The 22671-nt window shown below is 30.0% G+C and overlaps 1 protein-coding gene across 1 annotated transcript; it reads left to right on the forward strand.

Moving 5' to 3' along the window:
* Positions 1–8242: 8242 nt before the first annotated feature.
* Positions 8243–12342, forward strand: LOC133306735 (syntaxin-132-like). Its single transcript, XM_061507100.1, has 13 exons — positions 8243–8434; positions 9049–9165; positions 9423–9479; positions 9558–9606; positions 9875–9963; positions 10050–10123; positions 10208–10250; positions 10334–10394; positions 10548–10573; positions 10663–10740; positions 11603–11683; positions 11787–11852; positions 11954–12342. The coding sequence occupies exons 1-13, from the start codon at positions 8417–8419 to the stop codon at positions 12125–12127; spliced, it is 933 nt and encodes a 310-aa protein (XP_061363084.1). The 5' UTR covers positions 8243–8416; the 3' UTR covers positions 12128–12342.
* Positions 12343–22671: the final 10329 nt, after the last annotated feature.

The following is a 22671-nucleotide window of genomic DNA, read 5'->3' on the forward strand; positions in this document are numbered from 1 at the left end:
TCCCCCATATATATATATATATATATATATATATATATATATATATATATATATATATATAGCAAGGATACACGTCCGAATCCTAGGATACGACAACGGATCCTGAGTTTTTTTTTTAAAAAAAGCCGTGTGGCCCACTTTTCTGTGTCAGCTGTAGATAACACTATCTACGGCTGCTGCAGAAATGTTAAGCCCTATATATATATAGATAAAATCATTTCTGCAGCCGCTTTATGTACAACAATAACATGTGTTTTCTCACATTTAATGCTTTCATGTTTTGTATGGTTATGATTTTCTGCATTTAATGTGTTCACTTATATATATATAACAAGTATTTGATTGCTGCACGCTACAGAAATGTAAACCTTATATATAGGTAAAATCATTTCTGCAGCTGTTGTACGTACAACAACGACATGTGTATGATTATGATTTTCCGCATTTAATACTTTCACGTATATACATGACAAGTATTTGATTGCTGCACATACAGCAGTTGCAGAAATATAAGACCCGCTCTATGAACCCTAAAGAATAAGCACCTGTTGGATATTTTTATTTAGGGATACACAATGAATATTGATTTTGGTTACCAGATGTGTTTTCAAATCTATATTTTTATATTCTAATTAATTACATATATGTGTTTATCTTCCACAAACAACAACACGATCTGCTTACTGCTGGGAATGGTGCTGAGATTTTTTTGCACTACAAATATTTCAACACAACAACATCATATTTATGCTAAAACTCTTGTCTGCACTACAAATAAGCCCCTTTTCTCAAATCGTATGTGTTTTTTGTTTTTTTTTTATCGAGTTTTTAATTTTGGAAGAAATGATTTTGGTTACACGATTTTTTTAATCTTGATTGCCGAGGAAGAGAGAAAGGGGAGGAGAGAAAAAAGATGTGGGAGAAAGAAAAAGGAAAAAAATGTTTATTTTATTTCGCAAATATCTACCGTTGGATGATATTGTAATCAAACGGTATTGAAAGTGGTAGGCAAATATACGCAAAATAAGAGTTTTTTTTATTGGGATAAAAGTACCTGAATATATTGTTATTGGGATAAAAGTCCTTTTTTTAAATGAAGAGTTTAAAGACTGAAATGTAGCATTACTCTTCATTTGAGTGTTGTCTTTTTATATCGAAAAATAGAAAAATAAAAGGATAGAAAATGAGATGAATGAAAATTGAGAATAATATATATATATATATATATATATATATATATTATTTTTATTTTTCTCAAAATATTATAATCAGTTCATTGCTTCACGACTTGTCCGATTTGGAACGAGTCCCGAAATTAAGGCTTTAAACCTGTAAAAATCTTGGGATACACCACCCCAAAAGCTAGCTCAAGGGGTGGGAGTGTCCAAGGCCTTATAAAGGCGACATTAGTTGCCCACACAATCAATGTGAGACTATATATCTCAACACGCCCCCTCACGCAAGAGCCCTTTGGGCTAGAAGCGTGGAATTGCACGGGCCCAATTTTTGGTTTACCTTTTTGTGTTTTTTTTTATTTTTAATTCCACTTGAAAGTGGGGGACGGTGAGGCTCTGATACCATGTAAAAAACCTTGAGATACACCACCCCAAAAGCTAGCTCAAGGGGTGGGAGTGTCCAAGGCCTTATAAAGGCGACATTAGTTGCCCACACAATCAATGTGAGACTATATATCTCAACAAAACCCAAATGGATCGGAGAGATTTTCAATAGATTTCATGAGCATCACTTATTCACCTTGAAACATACTTTAATGAGAGTAACGACTGACTGCAATCTGCCGAGATCTTCATGCTTCAATAGTTATTGCGTTGAACTTGTCAGAAAGAACATTCGGCTATGAGAATCTGAATTCTTTATTGAGTTGGAGAATACATGCATATGATTTTGCTAGCCAAAATATAATAAACCAAACTAAGATTAAAGAAAGATTTTGCGTTTATCTGACCTTTTTTTTAAGAACTAAATGATTGACTTATATCTTTATATGATTTCCATCTGATTCACTGAATCTGATTGCAATTACAACTTAATTTGCGCCGAATTCAATTCTGCTAAATAATTTTCCGCTTTGATTTGGTATTTTGAAACTTATTTGAAAGGGTTAACTGTGTGTCCTTTTAAATAATATAAGTTATGTCTTTTTAGTTTTTAACATTATATACTATAGGTAGAACATATTTATAATATGAAGAATTTTTTTTTCTCTCTCCACGTCAGCTGAAGTGACTGAGGAGAGAGAATTTTTTTTCATATTATAATTATGGAGTACCCGTAATATATAGTATTAAAAACTAAAATCACATAATTTGTATCTTTAAAAAGAAAAAAAAATTTCTCTATTTGAAAAAATGGAAAAATATTTCTGCAGGCAAATAAGTTATCTGCATTTATATCTGAAATGACGTCGTTCTGGTATTGAAATCTTAAAAAATTATAAATTTAAAGACTATTGTAACCCTGAAATAAATTAAAATTATAAAAGCACCATGATTTTTGCACCAAAATGATGTCGTATTGGGCTTACTGCAGATAACTTATCTGCAATAACTGCAGAAAAATGAACCCTTGAAAAATTAGACAAATGAATACAAAAATTTTTTGAATTGAATTCAATACCATCAATATTAAATATCATAACAAAAAAAACATTTTAAATTGAATTTAGTTTTAAAGTGATTATATATATATATATATATATATATATATATATATATATATATATATATATATATGGGGCAGGATATTCTTACACCAGTGTAAGAGTTAGAAGTCTTACACTCAATCTTGACCATTGATTTACTTGTATTGAATGGCTCACATTACTAAAAAAATTTAACCCTTAGATATAAGTGGGATCAATGGACAAGATTGAGAGTGTAACTTACACTGGTGTAAAATGATCCTGACCCTATATATATATATATATATATATATATATATATATATATATATATATATATTTTCGAATTTTAATTATTGGTTAAGATCATAATATATTTTAACATAAAAATATTAATACATTCATTTATTCATGACTTTCAAAATAAACTCATTGCGAAAAATCTTATTTTATAAAAAAAAAACTAGGCTCCAACCAGAAGAGTAGAAATCTAAAGCAACAACCATAATAAATAATTGTTGTAAATAATATAAACTACGAATATAAAATGAATGTAAGTGATGATATACTTTATTTATCTGTCATTTCGAAAAGTATTTTTATTATTTTTTTGCTTGCCTTTTTAAGAAATCACTAAAGTATTAAGTATTCATTTTAAAATTTACACTTAACATTAATAAGTAAGAAAGAAGATCAATAAAATAATAGTAATATTTTAATTATTTTAATGAAGGATAATTAAGTTAAATGGAACTGTTTTACTTATCCTCAGGATTATTTGATAAATTTTTTAGTTTTACTTAATAACCTTAAAACATATAAAAATAATATATAGAGGATTTATTATCTTAAATGTATCCTATTAATTATTTGCAGTATATAGTAAATAATAAGTGAAAAGCAAAAGTATTTAAAGTATTGCAAATTTAAAATATATTAGAAACATTTTTATTTAAGTAACTAGGAAAATCAATTAGGAAAAAATCATACTGATAAATATATTAAATAATTTTTTATTTTACTTTACGCTAATTCTATATATCTTTTTTATAAACCTTCCTAATAATTACTTCAAGAGTTTAAGTGTTTTTTAATAGGTTACCAAAACACCCATCAATGTATTTATTTAATTTTATTTTAATATTCATTATATTATTACCAACTCTTAAGCTTTGTTTGGAAGTTTGGAGGGGAGGGATCCAAGGGGGAGGGAGGGGATAGAAGTGAAGGAATTTGGAGGGTATCTCCTTCCCTTGTTTGAGAGTTAAAAAAATGGTAAGGAAGAAAATGGAGGGTTAATGATATATTTTGACCATTTTAGCCTTTTTTTTAAATTAATATAATTATTATATTTTACAAATTAAATTAAATTTAAAATTTCTAAAAAAATTATTTATGTACTTTTCACAATACTAAAAAAGATTTTATTTTTGATGAAATTTCTATGTTGCAAACGACGAAAAATTTCGTCACAAAATTATTTTTTTCGTAGGAATACTTTTCATCGAAAGACGATGAAATTTTTACAAAAATAAATTTTCTGTCAAAATTTTCAACGAAATTTAGTTTTCGTCAAAAGTTTTGAGAAAAATGATTTCCTCCATCAAATGTTTTAAACGAAAAAAGAATTCCGTAAAAAATTTGACGAAATGTTTTCCGTTCAAAATTTTGACGAAATGTTTTCCTCCATCAAAATGTGTTCTCAAAAAAATTGTTTTGTCAAAATTTTTGAGGGAAATGTTTTATTCGAAAATTTTGACGAAATTTAGATTCTGTAAAGAATTTTGACAGAATATTTTTTTCGTAAATTTTTTAACAATATATTTTTCGTCAAACATTTTTACGAAAATATTTTTTGTCAAAATTTTTTGACATAAATGTGTTCAGTTGAAAATTTTGATGAAAATGTTTTTTATCAAAAAGCTTGGCGGAAATACTTTTCGTCGAAAATTTTCGACGGAAATTTTTTTTGTCAAAAAATTTAACGAAAATGTTTCCGTCGAAAACTTTTGACAAAATTTGAATTCTGTAAATAATTTTGATGAAATTTTTTTCGTAACAAATTTTCGATGAAAATGTGTTTCGTTGAAAATATTTTTTGTCAAAAATTTCGACGAATATATTTTTTTGTGAAATATTTTAACAAAATTTAGACTCCGTAAAAAAGTTTGACAAAGAAAAAATTTCGTCAAATTTTTTTATAGAAATATTTTTAGTCACAAATTTTGATGGAAATATTTTTCACCGAAAAATTTTGCGAAAAATCTTGATGAAAATGTTTTCCGTATAAAATTTGGACGTAATTGTTTTACGTCGAAACTTTTTGATGGAAATGTGTTTCGTCAAAATTTTGGACAAAAATATTTTCGTTGAAAGTTTCAACAGAATTTAGATGCTATCAATAATTTTGAATAATTTTTTTCCGTAAAAAATTTATTTCAATGGTTATGGTAAAATTTGGTTTCGTCTTTAGTTTTGACGTATATGATTTTCATCAAAAAATGTATCACTATTTTTGACGGAATGTTTTTCGTTGATAAATTATGTCGGTATTTGAGACTTTTGTAATAACGTCACATCTAAAAATGATTTCAAATTAATGTAGTTTTCACATTTTAATACTAAGGGTAAATAAATAATTTTAAATATTTTCCCTCTTAAACCCCTCAAATTGGGAGAACTTTAATTTTAAGAAGATTGAGGGATTTGGAGGATTTAGTAAAAATTCTCAATTCTTTCCCCTCCTTTTTTTAAACTCACAAACAAGAGAAGGACTTACTAAAACCATCTCTTTCATTTCCTTCCCCTCCTAAAACTAACTCCCAAACAAAGCCTTAGGGTATTCCTTAATAAATGTTTTTAATTACACAAAGAAGTGAGTCTTAATTGTGTTTTGTTTTCCATTCTGGAAAAATTAATCTTGAATATAAAAACACATTTATATGTGTGTATGGAAGAAAAGGTTCCTGTGTTATTTTTTTTACATTTATATTAATTTGGATTCTATTTTACATGGTGTCCTGTATTTCAAAATATGAAATTGGGAAATAGATTCTTTCATTAAAAAAAATATGACATGATCATGTGGGAAGATCACACTCATACAAAGATGAATCAATGGTTATGATTTTGTAATTACTTATTTCAATATTTTGTTTCTCTTTTCCTTTATTACCATTAATCCATCTTTGTTATGTTATGATCAATGTTGTTAAAATCGAGATTTTAAGTAAAATCATAGGAAGATTAAAAATCGTAAAACATAAAATCATAATGTAAAAAAACAGTAAAAGATCGTAAAAACGTAAAAGCGTTTGAAATATTGGTAAAATCATTTTGATGAAAAAAATTGTAAAATAGTAAAATTATACCGATAAATTGAGATTTTAACAACTATGATTATGATTCTCCACGTGACCATGCCATATTTTTTTTCAACATTAAGGAATCTAGATCCATGAAATTGCTATTTATTATGTATCGTATCAAGTCCAACCGGGACATGTGTAGAAATGAAAATTTCCTCTTGTTCCTGAACTTATTCTCTTCTTATTCCATGCAATTTTATTATGGGTTAATATTTTCTTATGTTATATAAGAAGATACTCTTCTCTTACATACACAATAAATATGTGGGTCTCATTAAAAGGAGAAAAGAAAAGAAAAATTCAATGGGACCCATATATTTATTGTGTGTGTAAGAGAAGAATATCATGTAGTGATAAAATATTAACTCTTCTCTTATTTGCACCAAACGTAACATAAATCTACTATTTTTTTTTTTTAAAAAAAACAAATGCTATGGAGTAAAACTCACACAGTTTAAACTATAAAAAAAAAAAAAAAAAACTCAGAGTTTCTAACTAAACAACACACACGCACACCAGGGGCAATAATAGATTAAGTGCTCAAACCTTTTCTATTCATCATAGGCATTTTCTTTTTAAATTCGGCCAGGCTTTTTTTTTATAAAAATATAAAAGCTCAGCATAGTTTGAGAGCCTATTTAAATATCCACATTACATTAAAGTCTTTAAATAGATAAAAAAAATGTAATCTTTTTAGTGTTAAAACAATTTTAACTTTTAATAAAATTATTATAACCTAATAAATTATGTAAGTAATTTATAAGCTTTCAAATATATATTTTAAATAAATAAAAGATACTAAAAAGCTATTGTAAAGAAATCAATATGAAAAAAGTTTAAATACTATTAGCTAAAAATACAACAAAAGTCATTATGGTCAACTTGTAGTAAGAGGTACGCACATATAGTTTGTTAGAGGACATATTAAGGCACCACCACTAGAACAAATTAGTTTTTTTAGAGTATATACAATTACTTTTAATAAAAGACAATACTTGCTACTGCATTTCATAATTTTGATTGCTAAAATATATTTGAAAAGCATTTCTCTGAGATGAAGCCAAACCTTTGAAAGAACACGAAAGATAAATTCTCAAAACCAAACATATGATTGTGACTATTGTAATAAAAACATTCAATATTAACATTAAAAAAAATGGAGTCCCTTGGGAAGCAATGGAGCCAAAAGTTAATTTTTTGTTTTTAAATCTTTGTTGATTTGATTCTAGCTGGATGCAATATGGGCAAATAGAAAGCTTGCGTTCATTCCTCATTCCAGAGGACAGTCCAAAGGCCAATATGGGCCTACTGAATAACTGAAGTCCATATCCATTGGCCACTCTACTCCTTCTCCATTTCTCCTTGACCACAACAACATTTGACACAGCAGCACTTTTTTTATTTTGCCCTGAACCAATTGTTTAAAAAAAAAAAAAAGTGGTAATTAGTAATTATGAGCACCTTCATTTATCTTAAAAAAATATTTTTTTCAATGAGAAAAAAAGCAAGAAAGCAATTTGCATAATAATAATGATGATATTTCATATAATATAAATAAATAATAGACAAGGGAAAATGAAAATATCCAATATAATTTTAAAGTGATTTGTTTTTAGAAAAATGTTATAGTTACTATCTTTTTTTTTTACTATCTATTATTATCAAATCTTAACCGTCAATCTAATGGTTATAATTTATTGGGTCACACTTATTAATTAATTATTAATTCTAATAAATTATAACCTTTAAATTGACAGAAATCAATGGTTAAGATTTGGTAGTAACAAATAGTAAAAAAAAAAGATAATAACTATAACCTCTTCCTTTTTTATTATATTAAAATTTCACGTAATCTGTTAATGTAAAAATTCTGTGTCTATATTTTTTTTTGGAGAGGTTATAGTTACTACCTTTTTTTCTTACTACTTGTTACTACTGAATCTTAACTGTTGATTTCCGTCGATCTAGCGGTTATAATTTATTAGAATTAATAATTAATTAATAAGTGTGACCTAATAAATTATAACCATTAGATTGACAGAAATTAACGGTTAAGATTTGGTAATAACAAATAATAATAAAAAAGTAGTAAATATAACATTTTCTTTTTTTTAACATTAAATATATAAAATCCAATTAAAAGCTATTAAAAATATAAATACAAATTTTTCACAATTTTTTTCTCTTTAACGAAAGTATTGAAAACACAGGACAAGACAAGAAAGAAACAACATTGTGTGAGTTTGTGGGTTGCCTTGCTTTGCTTCGCTGTCGTTTCGCCGGCCAACGACCAAAGACAAAAGAATTGTTACCGTTTTGGTATCTGATTTCGACATTACTCTTTGCTCTCTCTCTCTCTCTCTTTCTCTCTCTCTCTCGCTGCCTGTGTTTGATTTGATCCTTCAAGATGAACGACCTCCTCAGTGTAAGTTGATATCTGTAACTCCCTATTTTGATGCCAAAATTGAATTTTGATCACTGGGTTTTTTTAGCTCTGTTGCTAAAGTTTTTGTTATTGGATTCAAAGTTTCTGCTATCTCATTCTCAGATTTGATACCCTCTTTATGTTATGACTTGGGATGATGTAGACTTTTTTTCTTTTTTCTTTTTTTTTAAAAAAAAAAAGTTTTAGATCAATGCTAAGAGAGGTGAAATTTTTAGCCTGGAATTCTAGAATATGAATGTGGAATCGCTGAATAGCTAATGGTAGTGGAAATTTTTCTATAGACGGTTTATTGCTTTAATTCAGATTATAGTTAATCCCCATATTTAGTTTTCAAGTGATTATGTTCTCTGCTATGCTTAGTCATGTTTCCTAGTCTAATATGATCGTCTGATTTGTATCCCCCTAAAGAAGGAAGACATATGCGATTGACTTGATTTTTGGCTGTTTGGATTTATTCTGATAGTGATTTTTATTTTTATTTTTTATAACTGTTAATTTCACTTAGATTAAGTTAAGTATCGTGTTGTTGTCTTTTAAGATCAAAGTCCAAGGGTTTTTTTTTTTTTAATCTTTTACTCTCTTTTTTCTTGCAGGATTCATTTGTTAGTGAGGCCAATAATGGTCAGCCTTCTAGACAAAGTGATATTGAAATGGGAATGCATGTTCCGAGAAGCAACTCTGATATGGGAATGGAAACTTTTAATAAGCAGGTGTACACAGTGTGCATGCTATTTGGTCTTTTGATGGTTCAAAATGTTGATTTGGCCTTAGGCATTTTATAGTTTGTGATTGCGTATATATTTGTTGGATTATATTTTACAATAGGACGAAAATCTATTGTTAGTCTAAGGGGATTATAAAACTGATGATTTTTTCTGTTTCTATAATCAACTTTTCCTTCAAGCTGTTTCTTCAATATTTAAGTTGAATATCCAACGTTTACAAATATTCTTTATCTTCTTATTAGATCCAAGAGGCTGATAAACAAATTGATAAGCTGTCTGGGCTACTTCAAAAGCTAAAGGTATCCATTATCTTCACCATTTATCATTTTTTGGCAGCAAGGTCTCATTTGTAACTGTTTCTAAGTGTACTTTTGCAGGAAGCTAATGAGGAATCAAAATCTGTTACGAAGGCATCTGCCATGAAATGTATGTAGCAATTCAATGTTTGATATTTTTTAGTTGAAAGCCTTTGTTTCAAATTGAGTAATAACTTCATAAGATTTTGCTGGTATCAGTGATGACTCGGTGTGTCTAGCAGTTATAGCCAAGCCAAACACATGACAATTACCTTGCTGGCAACTCTAACGAGTTTTATATATACATATACATATATGTGTGTGTGTGTGTGCCTTTTTGTTTTGACACAAATTTAATGCTCTTTATAAGACTAATAGACCTGTAACATCAATTTCAGCTATTAAGAAGAGGATGGAGAAAGATATTGATGAAGTTGGAAAGATAGCACATGGAGTCAAATCAAAAATAGAAGCTATAAACAAAGATGTACTTAGATACTGGCTGAATATTGTTTTAGCAGATGTCAGTTTGTTGTGAAATTTCAAACATGAGAATTATTTTATTTTGTGCAGAACCTAACCAATAGACAAAAGCCTGGCTGTGAGAAGGGGACAGGTATAGATAGAGCAAGGATGAATATGACAAAGTAAGTTGGCTATATATATCTTTATTTTATATTTTATAAAACAAACAGGAAACCTGAAATATCTACTTTTCCTTGCAACTGCAGTTCCTTGACTAAAAAGTTCAAGGATCTCATGATAGAGTTTCAGGTATGTTTAGTTTTTAAACACCAAACACCAGAAGCTGTCTTTCCAAGTTTGAGTCTATCTCTCATCAATGCTTTATATTGTAGACTCTTAGACAAAGAATACAAGATGAATATCGTGAGGTTGTGGAGAGAAGAGTTATTACAGGTTTGAACATTTCAGCCTCTTGATGGAATTAACTGTGTTGCACTATGGTTGTACTATAGTTTTTTCTATTAAATGTGTTTTATACTTATTAGAAAGTATTATTTCATTATGTTCTAATGTTTTTCACTGTGATTGATTGATTTGATTGTATAGTCACGGGAACTAGGCCAGATGATGAGGTGAGCTTGACTCATGAATTTGTGACTTGATATGAGCTATCCACTACATATATATTTTGTTTTAATTGGATGTTTAATGACTGTGTTAGACAATTGATCACCTGATAGAAACTGGAAACAGTGAGCAAATCTTTCAGAAGGCGATTCTAGAAGCAGGCCGAGGACAGGTACTTAGTTTATGATTTTTATTTTTAACTTATTTTTTAATTTGGAAAATTAACAAGGCATTATGCCAAACAGAATAACTATCTAATCATGTAATTTATCTCATGAACAAGAAAATGAGATATTTTGTTTTTTATGGAGAGAAAAGAGAGAAAGGGGGGAGGAGTATCTTATGCCTTTTTCGGAAAAGGGGGGTTTAGTCAAATATTTCATCATTATTTGATATATTTTGTTTTTTCGCTTTACTCTAAAACAGAATAACTGTATCTAATCAAGTAATTTATCTCATGAACAAGAAAATGAGATATTTTGTTTTTTATGGACAGAAAGAGGGGGGGTTGGGGAGTATCTTATGCCTTTTTCACGATTTGTTATGCTCGGATTGATGGAAAGGGATGAAATGGAATGACATTAGTTGCCATTGTTTGGATTATTTAAAATAGGGTGGAATGGAATGGAATCTGCTGGAATCTATTCCATCCCATTCTATACAATAATACCTCTATTTTTCTTCTCCCTCAATTTGGGTGTACGGGAGGGAACCAATTTAATAAAGTTATAACTCCTACCATTTGGTCCACTCCCCAAACAATGGAATGGAAACTTTACTCCTTTCCATCATAAAATATCCAAACAGTTTGACAATTTTATTCCATCTCATTCTACCCATCATTAGATATCCAAACATAGTTAGGAGGCAGAATGAAAGCTATAATGCTGGATTAGAAGTTTGTCCATAATTGTTTTATTTTTGAAACACATCTACAAGTATAAATGTAGTTATGATCTGTCATTTGCGCTTGTGTAGAGAATTAACATTTTCTTCATGTAAAAGTTTAATTCAGGAAATCTGGTTTGTTGCAGGTCGTAAACACCGTAGAAGAAATTCAAGAGAGACATGATGCTGTGAAAGAAATTGAGAAAAAACTTCTTGATTTACATCAGGTTTACTTGCCTGAAGATCTTAGTCTTAAAGATTTAATTTAGTTGATAATGATAATGATAATAACAATAATAATATGTCTAATGCTATTTTATTATTTCTTAGATATACCTCGACATGGCAGTCTTAGTTGATGCTCAAGGAGAAATTTTAGATAACATTGAAAGCCAGGTTTGTTCGAACTCACACACCCTTGATTTTCTGTTTGTATGTTTGTATGGAGAATGAAGGGTATATTTAGTTCAATTTGAGTTAATGAGAGGCTTGTTCAGGTCAACAATGCAGTCGATCATGTCCAGAGAGGGACAACTGCACTTCAAAATGCTAAGAAACTCCAGAAGAACTCTCGAAAATGGATGTGCATTGCCATCATTATACTGTTGATAATAGTAGCTATCATAGTTGTTGGTGTTATCCAACCTTGGAAGAGTAACAAGGGTGCTTGAGTCTGGCCCTTTGTCCCTTGTCCATATATACAATAGTTGAGTTGGTTCTGAAAGCATTTGCATGTGTCAGCGGGACATCTTAGAGCAGGATTTTCATGTTTTTTTATTTTGTATGATGCTTGATTTGTGTGGTGTGATTGATTTCTGACTATACTATATACTTTGGTGTGTCTCACTATATGAAATTCATATTCTTTGTAGCCTTCAAAGTTTATCAGTCTCTTATTCCCTTGTTCCATTCTAAAGCTATCTTGGATTACTGTTTTTCTTGGAAAGAAAGTACTCTCTTTCTCTCATTCTCTGTCTCTTTCTCTCGTCCTCTTTTTTATGTTTCTAATTTACTTTTTTAGGCCTAGGCTGTGTTGGCCATTGGGCCAAAACACCCTTAGCGATTAGCCATTTATCACTCACCGGTTCGAATAAATCTTTGGTATTACTACTGTACCAAAGATTCAGTGCATTCTACCAATGAAAATATTACATGTCAGTTAATTTTTTATATTTTTTTGTCAAATTTTCTCTCTCTCACTAGTTCTCATGTTTGTCAGCCAGTTAAGGAATAAATCTTTGGTGCTACTGTTGCATTAAGATTCAGTGCATCTCACCAATGAGAGCATTACACATCATAGAAGAGAGAAAAAATTTGTCAGAGAAAATAAAATTTTAGCTGACATGTAATATTTTTATTGGTGGGATGTACTGAATCTTTGGTACTACAGTAGCACCAAAGATTTGTTCGCAGTTAAGGTATTTATTGGTCGATAGTTTACTTTAAGATAAGGTTGTCCAAATGGCACATAAATATTTTCTGATGCAAAAATAGAAATATTTTTTCCTTATATAATTTCATATATTTTTGCGCTGCCATCTTCATATCACTCTCTCAAAATATTATTATTTATTATTATTATTATTAGGGTATTTATTATTATTGTATTGACAGGTACTTATAGGCACTGACGTGCCCATCAATCTACATATATATTTTTTTTGGAAAGAAAATTTATCTATTATAATGCTTAGCTCTTGAACTCTTGATTAATTATCTAATGTGTTATTTTCAATTATTTAAAGAATTAATCACTTGCAAAGATTGATAATATGACTATTTTATCCCTTTTAGTTATTTTTGAATAATTTATATTTTGACATTTTGAGAATAACCAAAAGAAGAGGAATCTCATATCAATATCCAACATTAACAACACATTTATCTCAAATTTGTTGAGATTGATAAGAGTAATCTCATATAATATTTATATATTAGAATAAGTTAGAAAGACCTTTTATCTTGCATAGCGAGAGAGGAAGAATGAACAAACAATACGGAAGAAGACATGGGTTGCATGATAGTGTAAAGACGTTGAAGTTTAAGTAGAGTAAATCCAACCTTCTGCCTTATGCTTTGGTTGAAGGCACGTCAGCATGAATAGGTTAAAATCCACTATATATTTAGACAATAAAAAACCCTAATATGTTACCATTTTTAATTTTGATATGTTTTGTATCCATCCCTGCCTAGATTCACTCTAAGGGAGTGTTTGGTAGGGAAGTTTTGATTTGTTGCCTAAGAAAGTACACATGGAATTCAAAGAAAGTTGCATTTAGTAAGGGTTTTGAAAATATTTGTCGACGGTTCTAATTTGCATGAAAAAGTGACATTGTGTGTAAAATTGAGAGCAAATCACCACATGAGAATACCACTCATATGGTGGTATTCTGATTTGCATGGAAAAGCTACATTTGCTTCTTCTTCTTTTTCAGCTTTATAGAGAGTTTAACAGTAATTACTCTTTAGGCAAGTGTTATTTTCATAATTTCACCCCATTTTTTCAGCAATTGACCTTCAACCAAATATAGATTCAGGAAACTTAAACCAATTTTTTCGATAATATTTTGACCTACCAAACAATTTTTTTTTAATTTTCCTAGAAAATTCATTTTTCCACAGTAATTGTAATTTTCTGGTAAAAAAAATCTTTTCCTCTACCAAATGCCTCAAAAATACACTAACCAAAATATCACATTGGTACCTATATGTATATATCGGTTCTTTTTTTTTTTATCAATTCCCATAAAAGAAATTAAAAAGTTAAATAAGCTTAAGTTGTTAAATCAAAAGGAACAACATTGAATGTGCGCCATTTGATTATTCTATCATTCTTTTGAAGTGGGGGCATTTCACACACTCACTCTATGCATCTTATTTTGTTGTTGTTTTATTTTCATTCTTCTATAGGCTTCACACAATCACTTGTTCACTTTATATGTACCTTATTTAGCTATATCATTGCTTTATTTTCATTTTTTTTATAACATAAGCTTTGTGGAGTTACTTTATTTATTTATTTTTTTGTTATGCTGATCCTAAGTATTTCTTTGAGTGAATCAGCCTCTCGAGCATCTCCACAAGATTTAATTCTTTGAGCCAACTATGAGATTAATCACTAGTCGGCACTTAATTACTTTATTCATTTATTTATTTCAATCATGACTTATAATTAAGTTATTTTATTAATTTCTAGTTCCTAGTTAAATCATTACATTATGCACAATACATCATTTATATGATATAATTCAAGTTATTTTTTAGTATATCTTTGAATCATATGATTTGATACAATTTATGATTCAGAAAATAACTAAGCTATTCATGATTTGAATTGTGATTCAATAACTAAGCTACTCTCATGTCCTCCATTATTCCTGGTCAAATAGGATAATGATCATATCACATTAGATATGAAAAGTATGAATAGTTTACATAAATAGTAAAAAAATAATATCTACATTGTTATTCTATCGCTTGAGAGAACTGAGTAGTAAGGATCAATCCCCTTATCTTGTCAACTTATGACCAACTTCCTTTTACTTGTTTTTGAGAATTTTTCCTCCCATTAGTGTATGCAAATTGTGCACAAAATGCTAATGTTACTACCATTGAGTCTGAATGAAATGTTAAAATTTCACAGATCATCTAGAACTTTTGTATAGATTATGTGGAATTTTTATATTTATCTCTCTTATAGGCTCTTAAAAGGAGGGACTTTATCAAATTTTATAGATATATCTAAACATAAGATTTGATTATTCTTTCACCAGTATAAGAATAAAAAAATTTATATCAAATCTTAATCATTAATTTGCTTACATCTAACAACTCACATATCTAATAAATCACAACCGTTAGATATAAATAGAATCTAACAGCAAAAATTTAGAGCATAACTTATACAAATGTAAAATGATCTTAACCCTAAAGATATAGATATAAAAATTACACAAGGTCATGTAAAATTTAACACCGGATGATATTTGGATTTGAATATTTTAGGAGGAAATAACCACTTCTGAATTGTTGAGTACAAAATATGTTAAGTTCACCAAAACTTAAAAAAAAAAAATTCATCAAACTTAGATATAGTCATATAAACTATGGGTTTGATGTTTCTCACGTTGTAAGAAATAAAATTATATCCTACACACACATAAAAATATATAAGATCCATATGAAGTCATATAAAGAGAAGATAAAAAAAAATATGAATCTCACACTTTTATATGTGTTATCTCCTACAACAAGAAAGACATTAAACCCATAAACTATTTATATTTGTGGAAATAAATTGTGGTGAGTCGCATTACTAGTTTGATTAAGCTGTTTGGGCCAGATCACTTGGTACTTGTCTCAATTGCAAAAATAATTGTTCAATTACCATGTAAGCCTTTACTATTCATACCACTAATTATTTTATGCCTTTTCGAAATGGCATTATGTAATGAGCAGGTGACAAACGCAACTGATCATGTGAGATCGGGTAACGACGCTCTCCAAACTGCAAAGAGTTTGCAAAAGAAGTCAAGGAAGTGCATGATGATTTCCATTATATTGCTGCTAGCCATTGCCATCATTATCGTACTAGCTGTTTTAAAACCATGGAAGAAGTGAGCTGAAGAGTAAAGTGGTTTACATATAAAAAATGAAGGGAAATGATTTTCTTATGTTGTAGGAAAATAGTTTTCTTATGTTGTAGAAACAAGATTGCAAATAGGACCCATAAGTAAGAAAGAGAAAAAAAAAAAAAAAAGTGAGACTCACCAAACTTTTGTTTCTGTTGAAAATTTAGTTATCTCATGTAAAATGAGATAAATATAACTCAAAAATGAAATCTCAATATTTCACATATAATTTATATTCCAAGTGCATGAGAACTTACAGTTGTTACAGTGGCGTGATTTGATTATAGTACTTTACCTTTTGTCAAAATGGCCTTCTGTTAATATTTGCACAGCTAATGCATAATAAGATGTGATTTATATTTTTTCCCTCTCTGAATAATGAAAGGGAACATGCAATTTTGCAATGCATGGCTATCATACACTTGCAAGCTTTTATCCATGGCCATTTTTTCAGGAATAATGCTTACTAAGTACTAGCACATTTCCATACTCATTACTTTGATTAATCTAACTATCAAACTTATTTAACCAACAATCTACCTATACTTAACCACCAATCTAATAGGTATTGTGGCAGGAATCATCATTAACTACTGTTAGTTAAGTGGTTGAGTTTATGTAGATTACTGGCTATATAAGTTTGATGGTTGGTTAGTTAAAATGTCGTGAGGTAATGTGTATGAGAGTGTTTATGAGTAGTATTATTCTTCTCTTGGTGCAAGTAAATGATTGATATGATTTCAGGAAAACTAAAGCAGGGGTAATGCATTCAAAAGTTGGGTATGCATACAACGGAGGTAAGCTTGAATTCTGTCAAATATTTATTGAATAAACACAAATGGTTGAGAATGATCAGAAGAAACCTTGATAGGGTAACTAGATGCCAAAAGTTCATAGAGAAATGATGGTACAAGTACAACAACTTACAAGTTGGAGGAAGAAATCTTAAGGCCATTATTTGCTGTTAGAAACACTTGAGCTCAGAAGCAGAGTTTTTTTATTTTTTTGGCATAGTCTCCCATAATCCCATTGTGAATTGAGGTAACTAATGTCAGAGATAGAATAGCCTTTTATCCAATCCTACGCTAATTTCATAGGCTTGAACACAAGCTTACTTTGAGACAAGGCCAGAGCCAGAACTACAGAAAATAATCCCCTATTTTCATACTGGCTGTTTCTTGTGTAGTGGCTGGCTATAGCTAACACTCACTCGACAACTTCCCACGGACATCTAGTTTATTGTTATTGAAAGATGAAGTTTTTCATCTTTGGCATCTACATAGCTTAGTTAGAGAAAATAAAACCTCCTCCCAAAATAAGTTTGTTTCCAATGTGAACAAGTAGTGTATTCACCCTTATATTTTAGTGGGTTAAGATCGTAATGTACTTTAAATAAATCAATAGTGGACACACCCTTACTCACTCACTTTAGAGACAAGTTCACTTTAGTTACATACCAAATTTTGTTTGAGTTATCAAAACAAAAAGGAAAAGATATGTTCTTATGACTTCTAAAAAGCTGAGCATTGTTCAATGTCTTCAAATTTACCATGCCTTCTTCTAAATGTCAGTAATTTTTCTTTTATGTACCTACCCATCCAGATCTCATCATTCCCCCAAAATATTTAGTCAAGTTCTCCCACTGCTTATGTTATCATCATACAAGATCTCATTTGTCCTCCACAATTCTAAGAATGATTTGAAATTTTGAAATCCTTGCCAACTATTGTCTCCATGGCTGGCAATGGGACGAGATCTTTAGTAAGTAGAACACATTTTCTGTAACATTATCATTGCTAAGCTACCAAAAAAAAACTTCCATACCTGAGCATCCAGACCTCATGGAAAACAGCGCAAGCTAACATGAAAGTTCTGAAGGGCAAGGAGTTTCACCAGTCGCAATGAATTGACTTATCCTCACAGAATTTAAAGGTCATTTTGATATTGCATGTTCCTTGGCCAGGAGGGTTAGAGAATTGAACCTCAGCATCCATAGGGCTTGATGGGCAATGGAGTCATGGACTATCATCAAGTTTGATATTTTCATTGCTAAAGACAAGAAACTAAAACAAGTTTGTTAACTCCAAGCTGCTAGCAGCCACCACTCACCAAGGGTCCCAATTTCAACTTTCTATTCTTACCCTTTGATTATTGCTTCCCCGTATACTAGCAAAATATTTCATTTTGCAATTTTTTATCATTAAATATCACCCTTCTAAGATAATTTAATAAATGAATAGCAGGAATAATAGTTTTTTCAATTAGGCACATCGTCCAGGAGCAAACATATTCTACACAGAATCTCATATCTTACCTTGATGAATTACTCCACAGTATCACACGGAAAAATATTTTACTATCAGAACTAAAACAGAGACATGGAAGCAGAGAAACAGAATAATATGCTGTTGGATACAGCAACATGAACAACTTCTATCGTTCAAGTCAAATTTTTATTGAATAAAAACAAATGGTTGAGAAACCTTGAAAGGGTAAATATGCCAAAAGTTCATACACAAATGATGGTACAACAAGTAGGAGGAAGAAATCTTAAGGCCATTATTTGCTGTTAGAAACACTTGTGCCCAGAAGCAGAGCTTTTTTTATTTTTTACTTTTTTGGCATAGACTACCATAATCCCATTGTGAATTGAGGAAACTAATGTCAGAGATAGAATAGCCTTTTACCAATCCTATGCTAATTTCATAGGTTTGAACACAAGCTTACTTTGAGACAAGGCCAGAGCCAGAACTACAGAAAATAATCCCCTACTTTCATACTGGCTGTTTCTTTTATGGTGGCTAATGGCTATAGCTAACACTCACTCAACAACTTCCCACAGACATTTAGTTAGTTGTTAATGAAAGATGAAGTTTTTTCATGTTTGGAATCTCTATAGCTTAGTTATAGAAAAAAAAAACCTCCTCCCAAATTAAGTTTGTTTCCAAAGCAAAGTAAGAGTGTATTCACCCTTATATTTTAGTGGGTTAAGATCGTAATGTACTTTAAATAAATCAATAGTGGACACACCCTTACTCACTTTAGAGACAAGTTCACTTTAGTTACATACCAAACTTTGACGAGTTATCAAAACAAGAAGGAAAAGATATGTTCTTATGACTTCTAAAAAACTGAGCATTGTTCAATGTCTTAAAATTGACCATGCCTTGTTCTAAATGTTAGTAATTTTTCTTTTATGTACCTACCCATCCAGATCTCATCATTCCCCAAAATATTTAGTCTAGTTCTGCCACTGCTTGTGTTATCATCATACAAAGATCTCATTTATCCTCCACAATTCTAAGATTGATTTTTTCCACCTATTGTCTCCATGGCTGGCAATAGCATGAGATCTTTTGTAAGTAGAACACATTTTCTGTAACATCATCATTGCTAAGCTACCAAAAAAAAACTTCCTTACCTGAGCATCCAGACCTCATGGAAAACAGCAAGCTAACATGAAAGTTCTGAAGGCATGAAGAAAGACTTATAGGCAAGGAGTTTCACCAGTCGCAATGATCTGACTTATCCTCACAAAATTTAAAGGTCATTTTGATATTGCATGTTCCTTGGCCAGGAGGGACAGAGAATTGAACCTCAGCATAGGGCTTGATGGGCAATGGAGTCATGGACTATCATTAAGTTTGACATTTTCAATGCTAAAGACAAGAAACTAAAACAAGTTTGTCAGCTCCAAGCTGCTAGCAGCCACCACTCACCAAAGGTCCAAATTTCAACTTTCTATTCTTACCTTTGGATTATTGCTCCCCCCTATACTAGAAACATATAATTTTTAATCATTAAATATCACCCTTCTAAGATAATTTATTAAATGAATAGCAGGAATTATAGTTTTTTCAATTAGGCACATCGTCTAGGAGCAAACATATTCAACACAGAATTTCATATATTACCTTGAAGAATGACTCCACAGTAGCACATGGAAAAATATTTTACTATCAGAACTAAAACAGAGACATGGAAGTAGAGAAACAGTGTAATATGCTGTTGGATACAGCAACATGAACAACTTCTATCGGTTCAAGTCAATCTGGATCAATGGAATCCCAGTTATTTCTATCCCTACAAGTTTTCATATTTCTTGCCATCTTGGGGTCATTATGACTTCTTCCTAGTTTGGATTCATTAGATTTTTTAACAGTAGACTGTTCATATATTCCATATTTGCAACCATGACATTTATTAGACCTCCAGCATATGAAACTAGATCAACATCATGAATAGCACTATTTCATGACAGCAGTATGATTATCTAACTATCAAAATCAGAAAAAGCCATGTCGACCAGACCATTTCTTTTGTTTGTTAAGAAACAGGAAGATAAACATCTAAGCAGACAAGCAACTTCATGCAATCATATGACAAACATCAACCAACCAATATCCAACATTGAAATTTACTTCTCCCATAAACCTATTGAAAAAGCATAAAAGATCCACAATTTCTCATAATAACAAACCAGAGGGCAATAAAATTCCAATGTTCAGCATCTAAAAAAAGATCTAATACCAGCAACCTAGCAGCACAGCAAGAACACTCGTATAAAAAAAAAAATCCATGCTTTAGGGTTCTCCATTGAACTTGTGAGCTCTTACAATTTTATTTTATTTTATTTTATTTAGATTTAAGAGTTCTTACTTCTTATGAAGTTAATTCCCATATATGTAAGCTTTTGTTTTTATGAACATTAATCAAAACCAATAACCCAAAATACGAAAATTAAATAAATAAAAAAAGGAAAAAGCATATATTTTTACGATCAAATTCTCCAAAAGAAAAAGGGGGTCTCAGCTGAGAAAATAAAAAAGGAAGGAAATAAAGTTTGTACCTTGAAAAGCTTACAAATAGAAGTGAGATTTGGAAGAAGAGGGGTATTTTAGATGGCGAATCAGCAGCGAAGCTCTCATCTCATCGAATTGGATCAGTGATCGCCAATGCTATGCGATGCTATGTGATTTGTGAAAGTTGAGAGAGAGAATGAGACAGCGACAGTGGATTTTTGTCTTGTAATGGAAAAAGAAAGAGACTGTGTGCGCGGGTGCCACCACCAACTCTATTTTAATTTAATCTTACCAAATAATTAATACTCACTTTAATTAAACTCACAACTCAAAACTAGTTGTTTAAATTCAACATGTATCTCCATAAGTTTTCAAGTTTTTTCGGTTTAATAGATAAATATCAACAGCATATTTAAACTAGTTTATTTTATCATTTTTATGAATTTAAATGGAATGGTGTTGATTATTATTTTCACCCATTTTTATTTATTGTTATTTTATTATCATACTTACTTTCCTAAATTCTGGGAGCTTTGTAGATTGAGATTTGCCCTTATTATTTCATTGGTTGAAATAAAAGAAACAAATAATAATATGTTAAAATATCGAAGAATATAGGTATGAAACTATTTTATATTGAAAAAGAATTTTAATTAAAAAGTTTTACAATAAAAATACTTGATTAAAAGTAAATTTCAAGTGCAAGAGAGTTGGGGCTATGCCCTATCAACTACCAAAAAAAAAAAAATCAAGTACAAGATAAATAAACTCAAACATATTCTTATATAGCGCAATTTATTTTCGTTATTAGTTATAATAGTTATAAGCACTTATTAAGTTTATAATCTTAATTTACTACTTATATATGTAAGTTCTGTAAGGCCACTTTTAACTTATTTTGATGTCATATGAAAATTTATAATAAAAAATATATGGATGACTTTTAAAACATTAATGATTACTGTACATTCATTTACCTTGCAACAGAAAAAAAAAAAAAAAAAAGTCTTACATGATTTATTTCAAAAGTTATTAGTGGTCTAGGACTTAAATCTCTGATGGATGTCAATAGAGCCTTCCATCAGCTTTGGAATTCTTACAAAAAAAAGTATGCTCTTTGGGTCCAGTTCTGAAAAACAAGTATCAACTTGGAGATAAGCTTATTCCTGTGACTAAAAACAAGTATCAATTTTGTTTTCAATGGGGTGCAGCCTAACACTCAGTCTAGCATTCGTAGCACTATGTGTCATTATGAGAGTTTCATAACAGCAAAAAACTCCCTAACAGCAGGGGGTCTTATTCAGCAGCCAAGAACAGTGCAGATGGTAAAATGGACTCCTCCTCCCTCTGGTTGGCTCATCAAGCTTTGATGGTTAAGAAGGATATTACTTTAAGTCCCTCACCCCCGCATGGTTATATGAATCTGGTAGTTAAGGATAGATTGGATACTGAGAGACCCAGAATAGTTAGTTAGGATTTGCTCTTCTTTGTAGTTTCCAAAAAAAAAAAAAGTTAAGAAGATAGAGAAACATACCCAAGAAAAAAAAAGAAAAAAAAAAGATAGAGAAGCACAAGGTAAAATAAGTTTAACATGTTATTACAAACAAATTCCGAAACACATTTAAATAAACAAAATTAGAACTACTTAAATAATTTTTTTCTTTTGTTTTTGTTGTATAATTAAGCAGAAAATTTTGGAAAAATGACTTGAAAATTTTGTACATCCTAGAGTTGGTTTCTTCTCAAGTTACTGTGGTCTATTAACAGTATTCTATAATGAAA

This window comes from Gastrolobium bilobum, unplaced genomic scaffold, assembly GCF_033153095.1.
Source record: "Gastrolobium bilobum isolate Gb01-03AN ecotype WA unplaced genomic scaffold, APGP_CSIRO_Gbil_v1 utg16899, whole genome shotgun sequence".
Classification (NCBI taxonomy): domain Eukaryota; kingdom Viridiplantae; phylum Streptophyta; class Magnoliopsida; order Fabales; family Fabaceae; genus Gastrolobium; species Gastrolobium bilobum.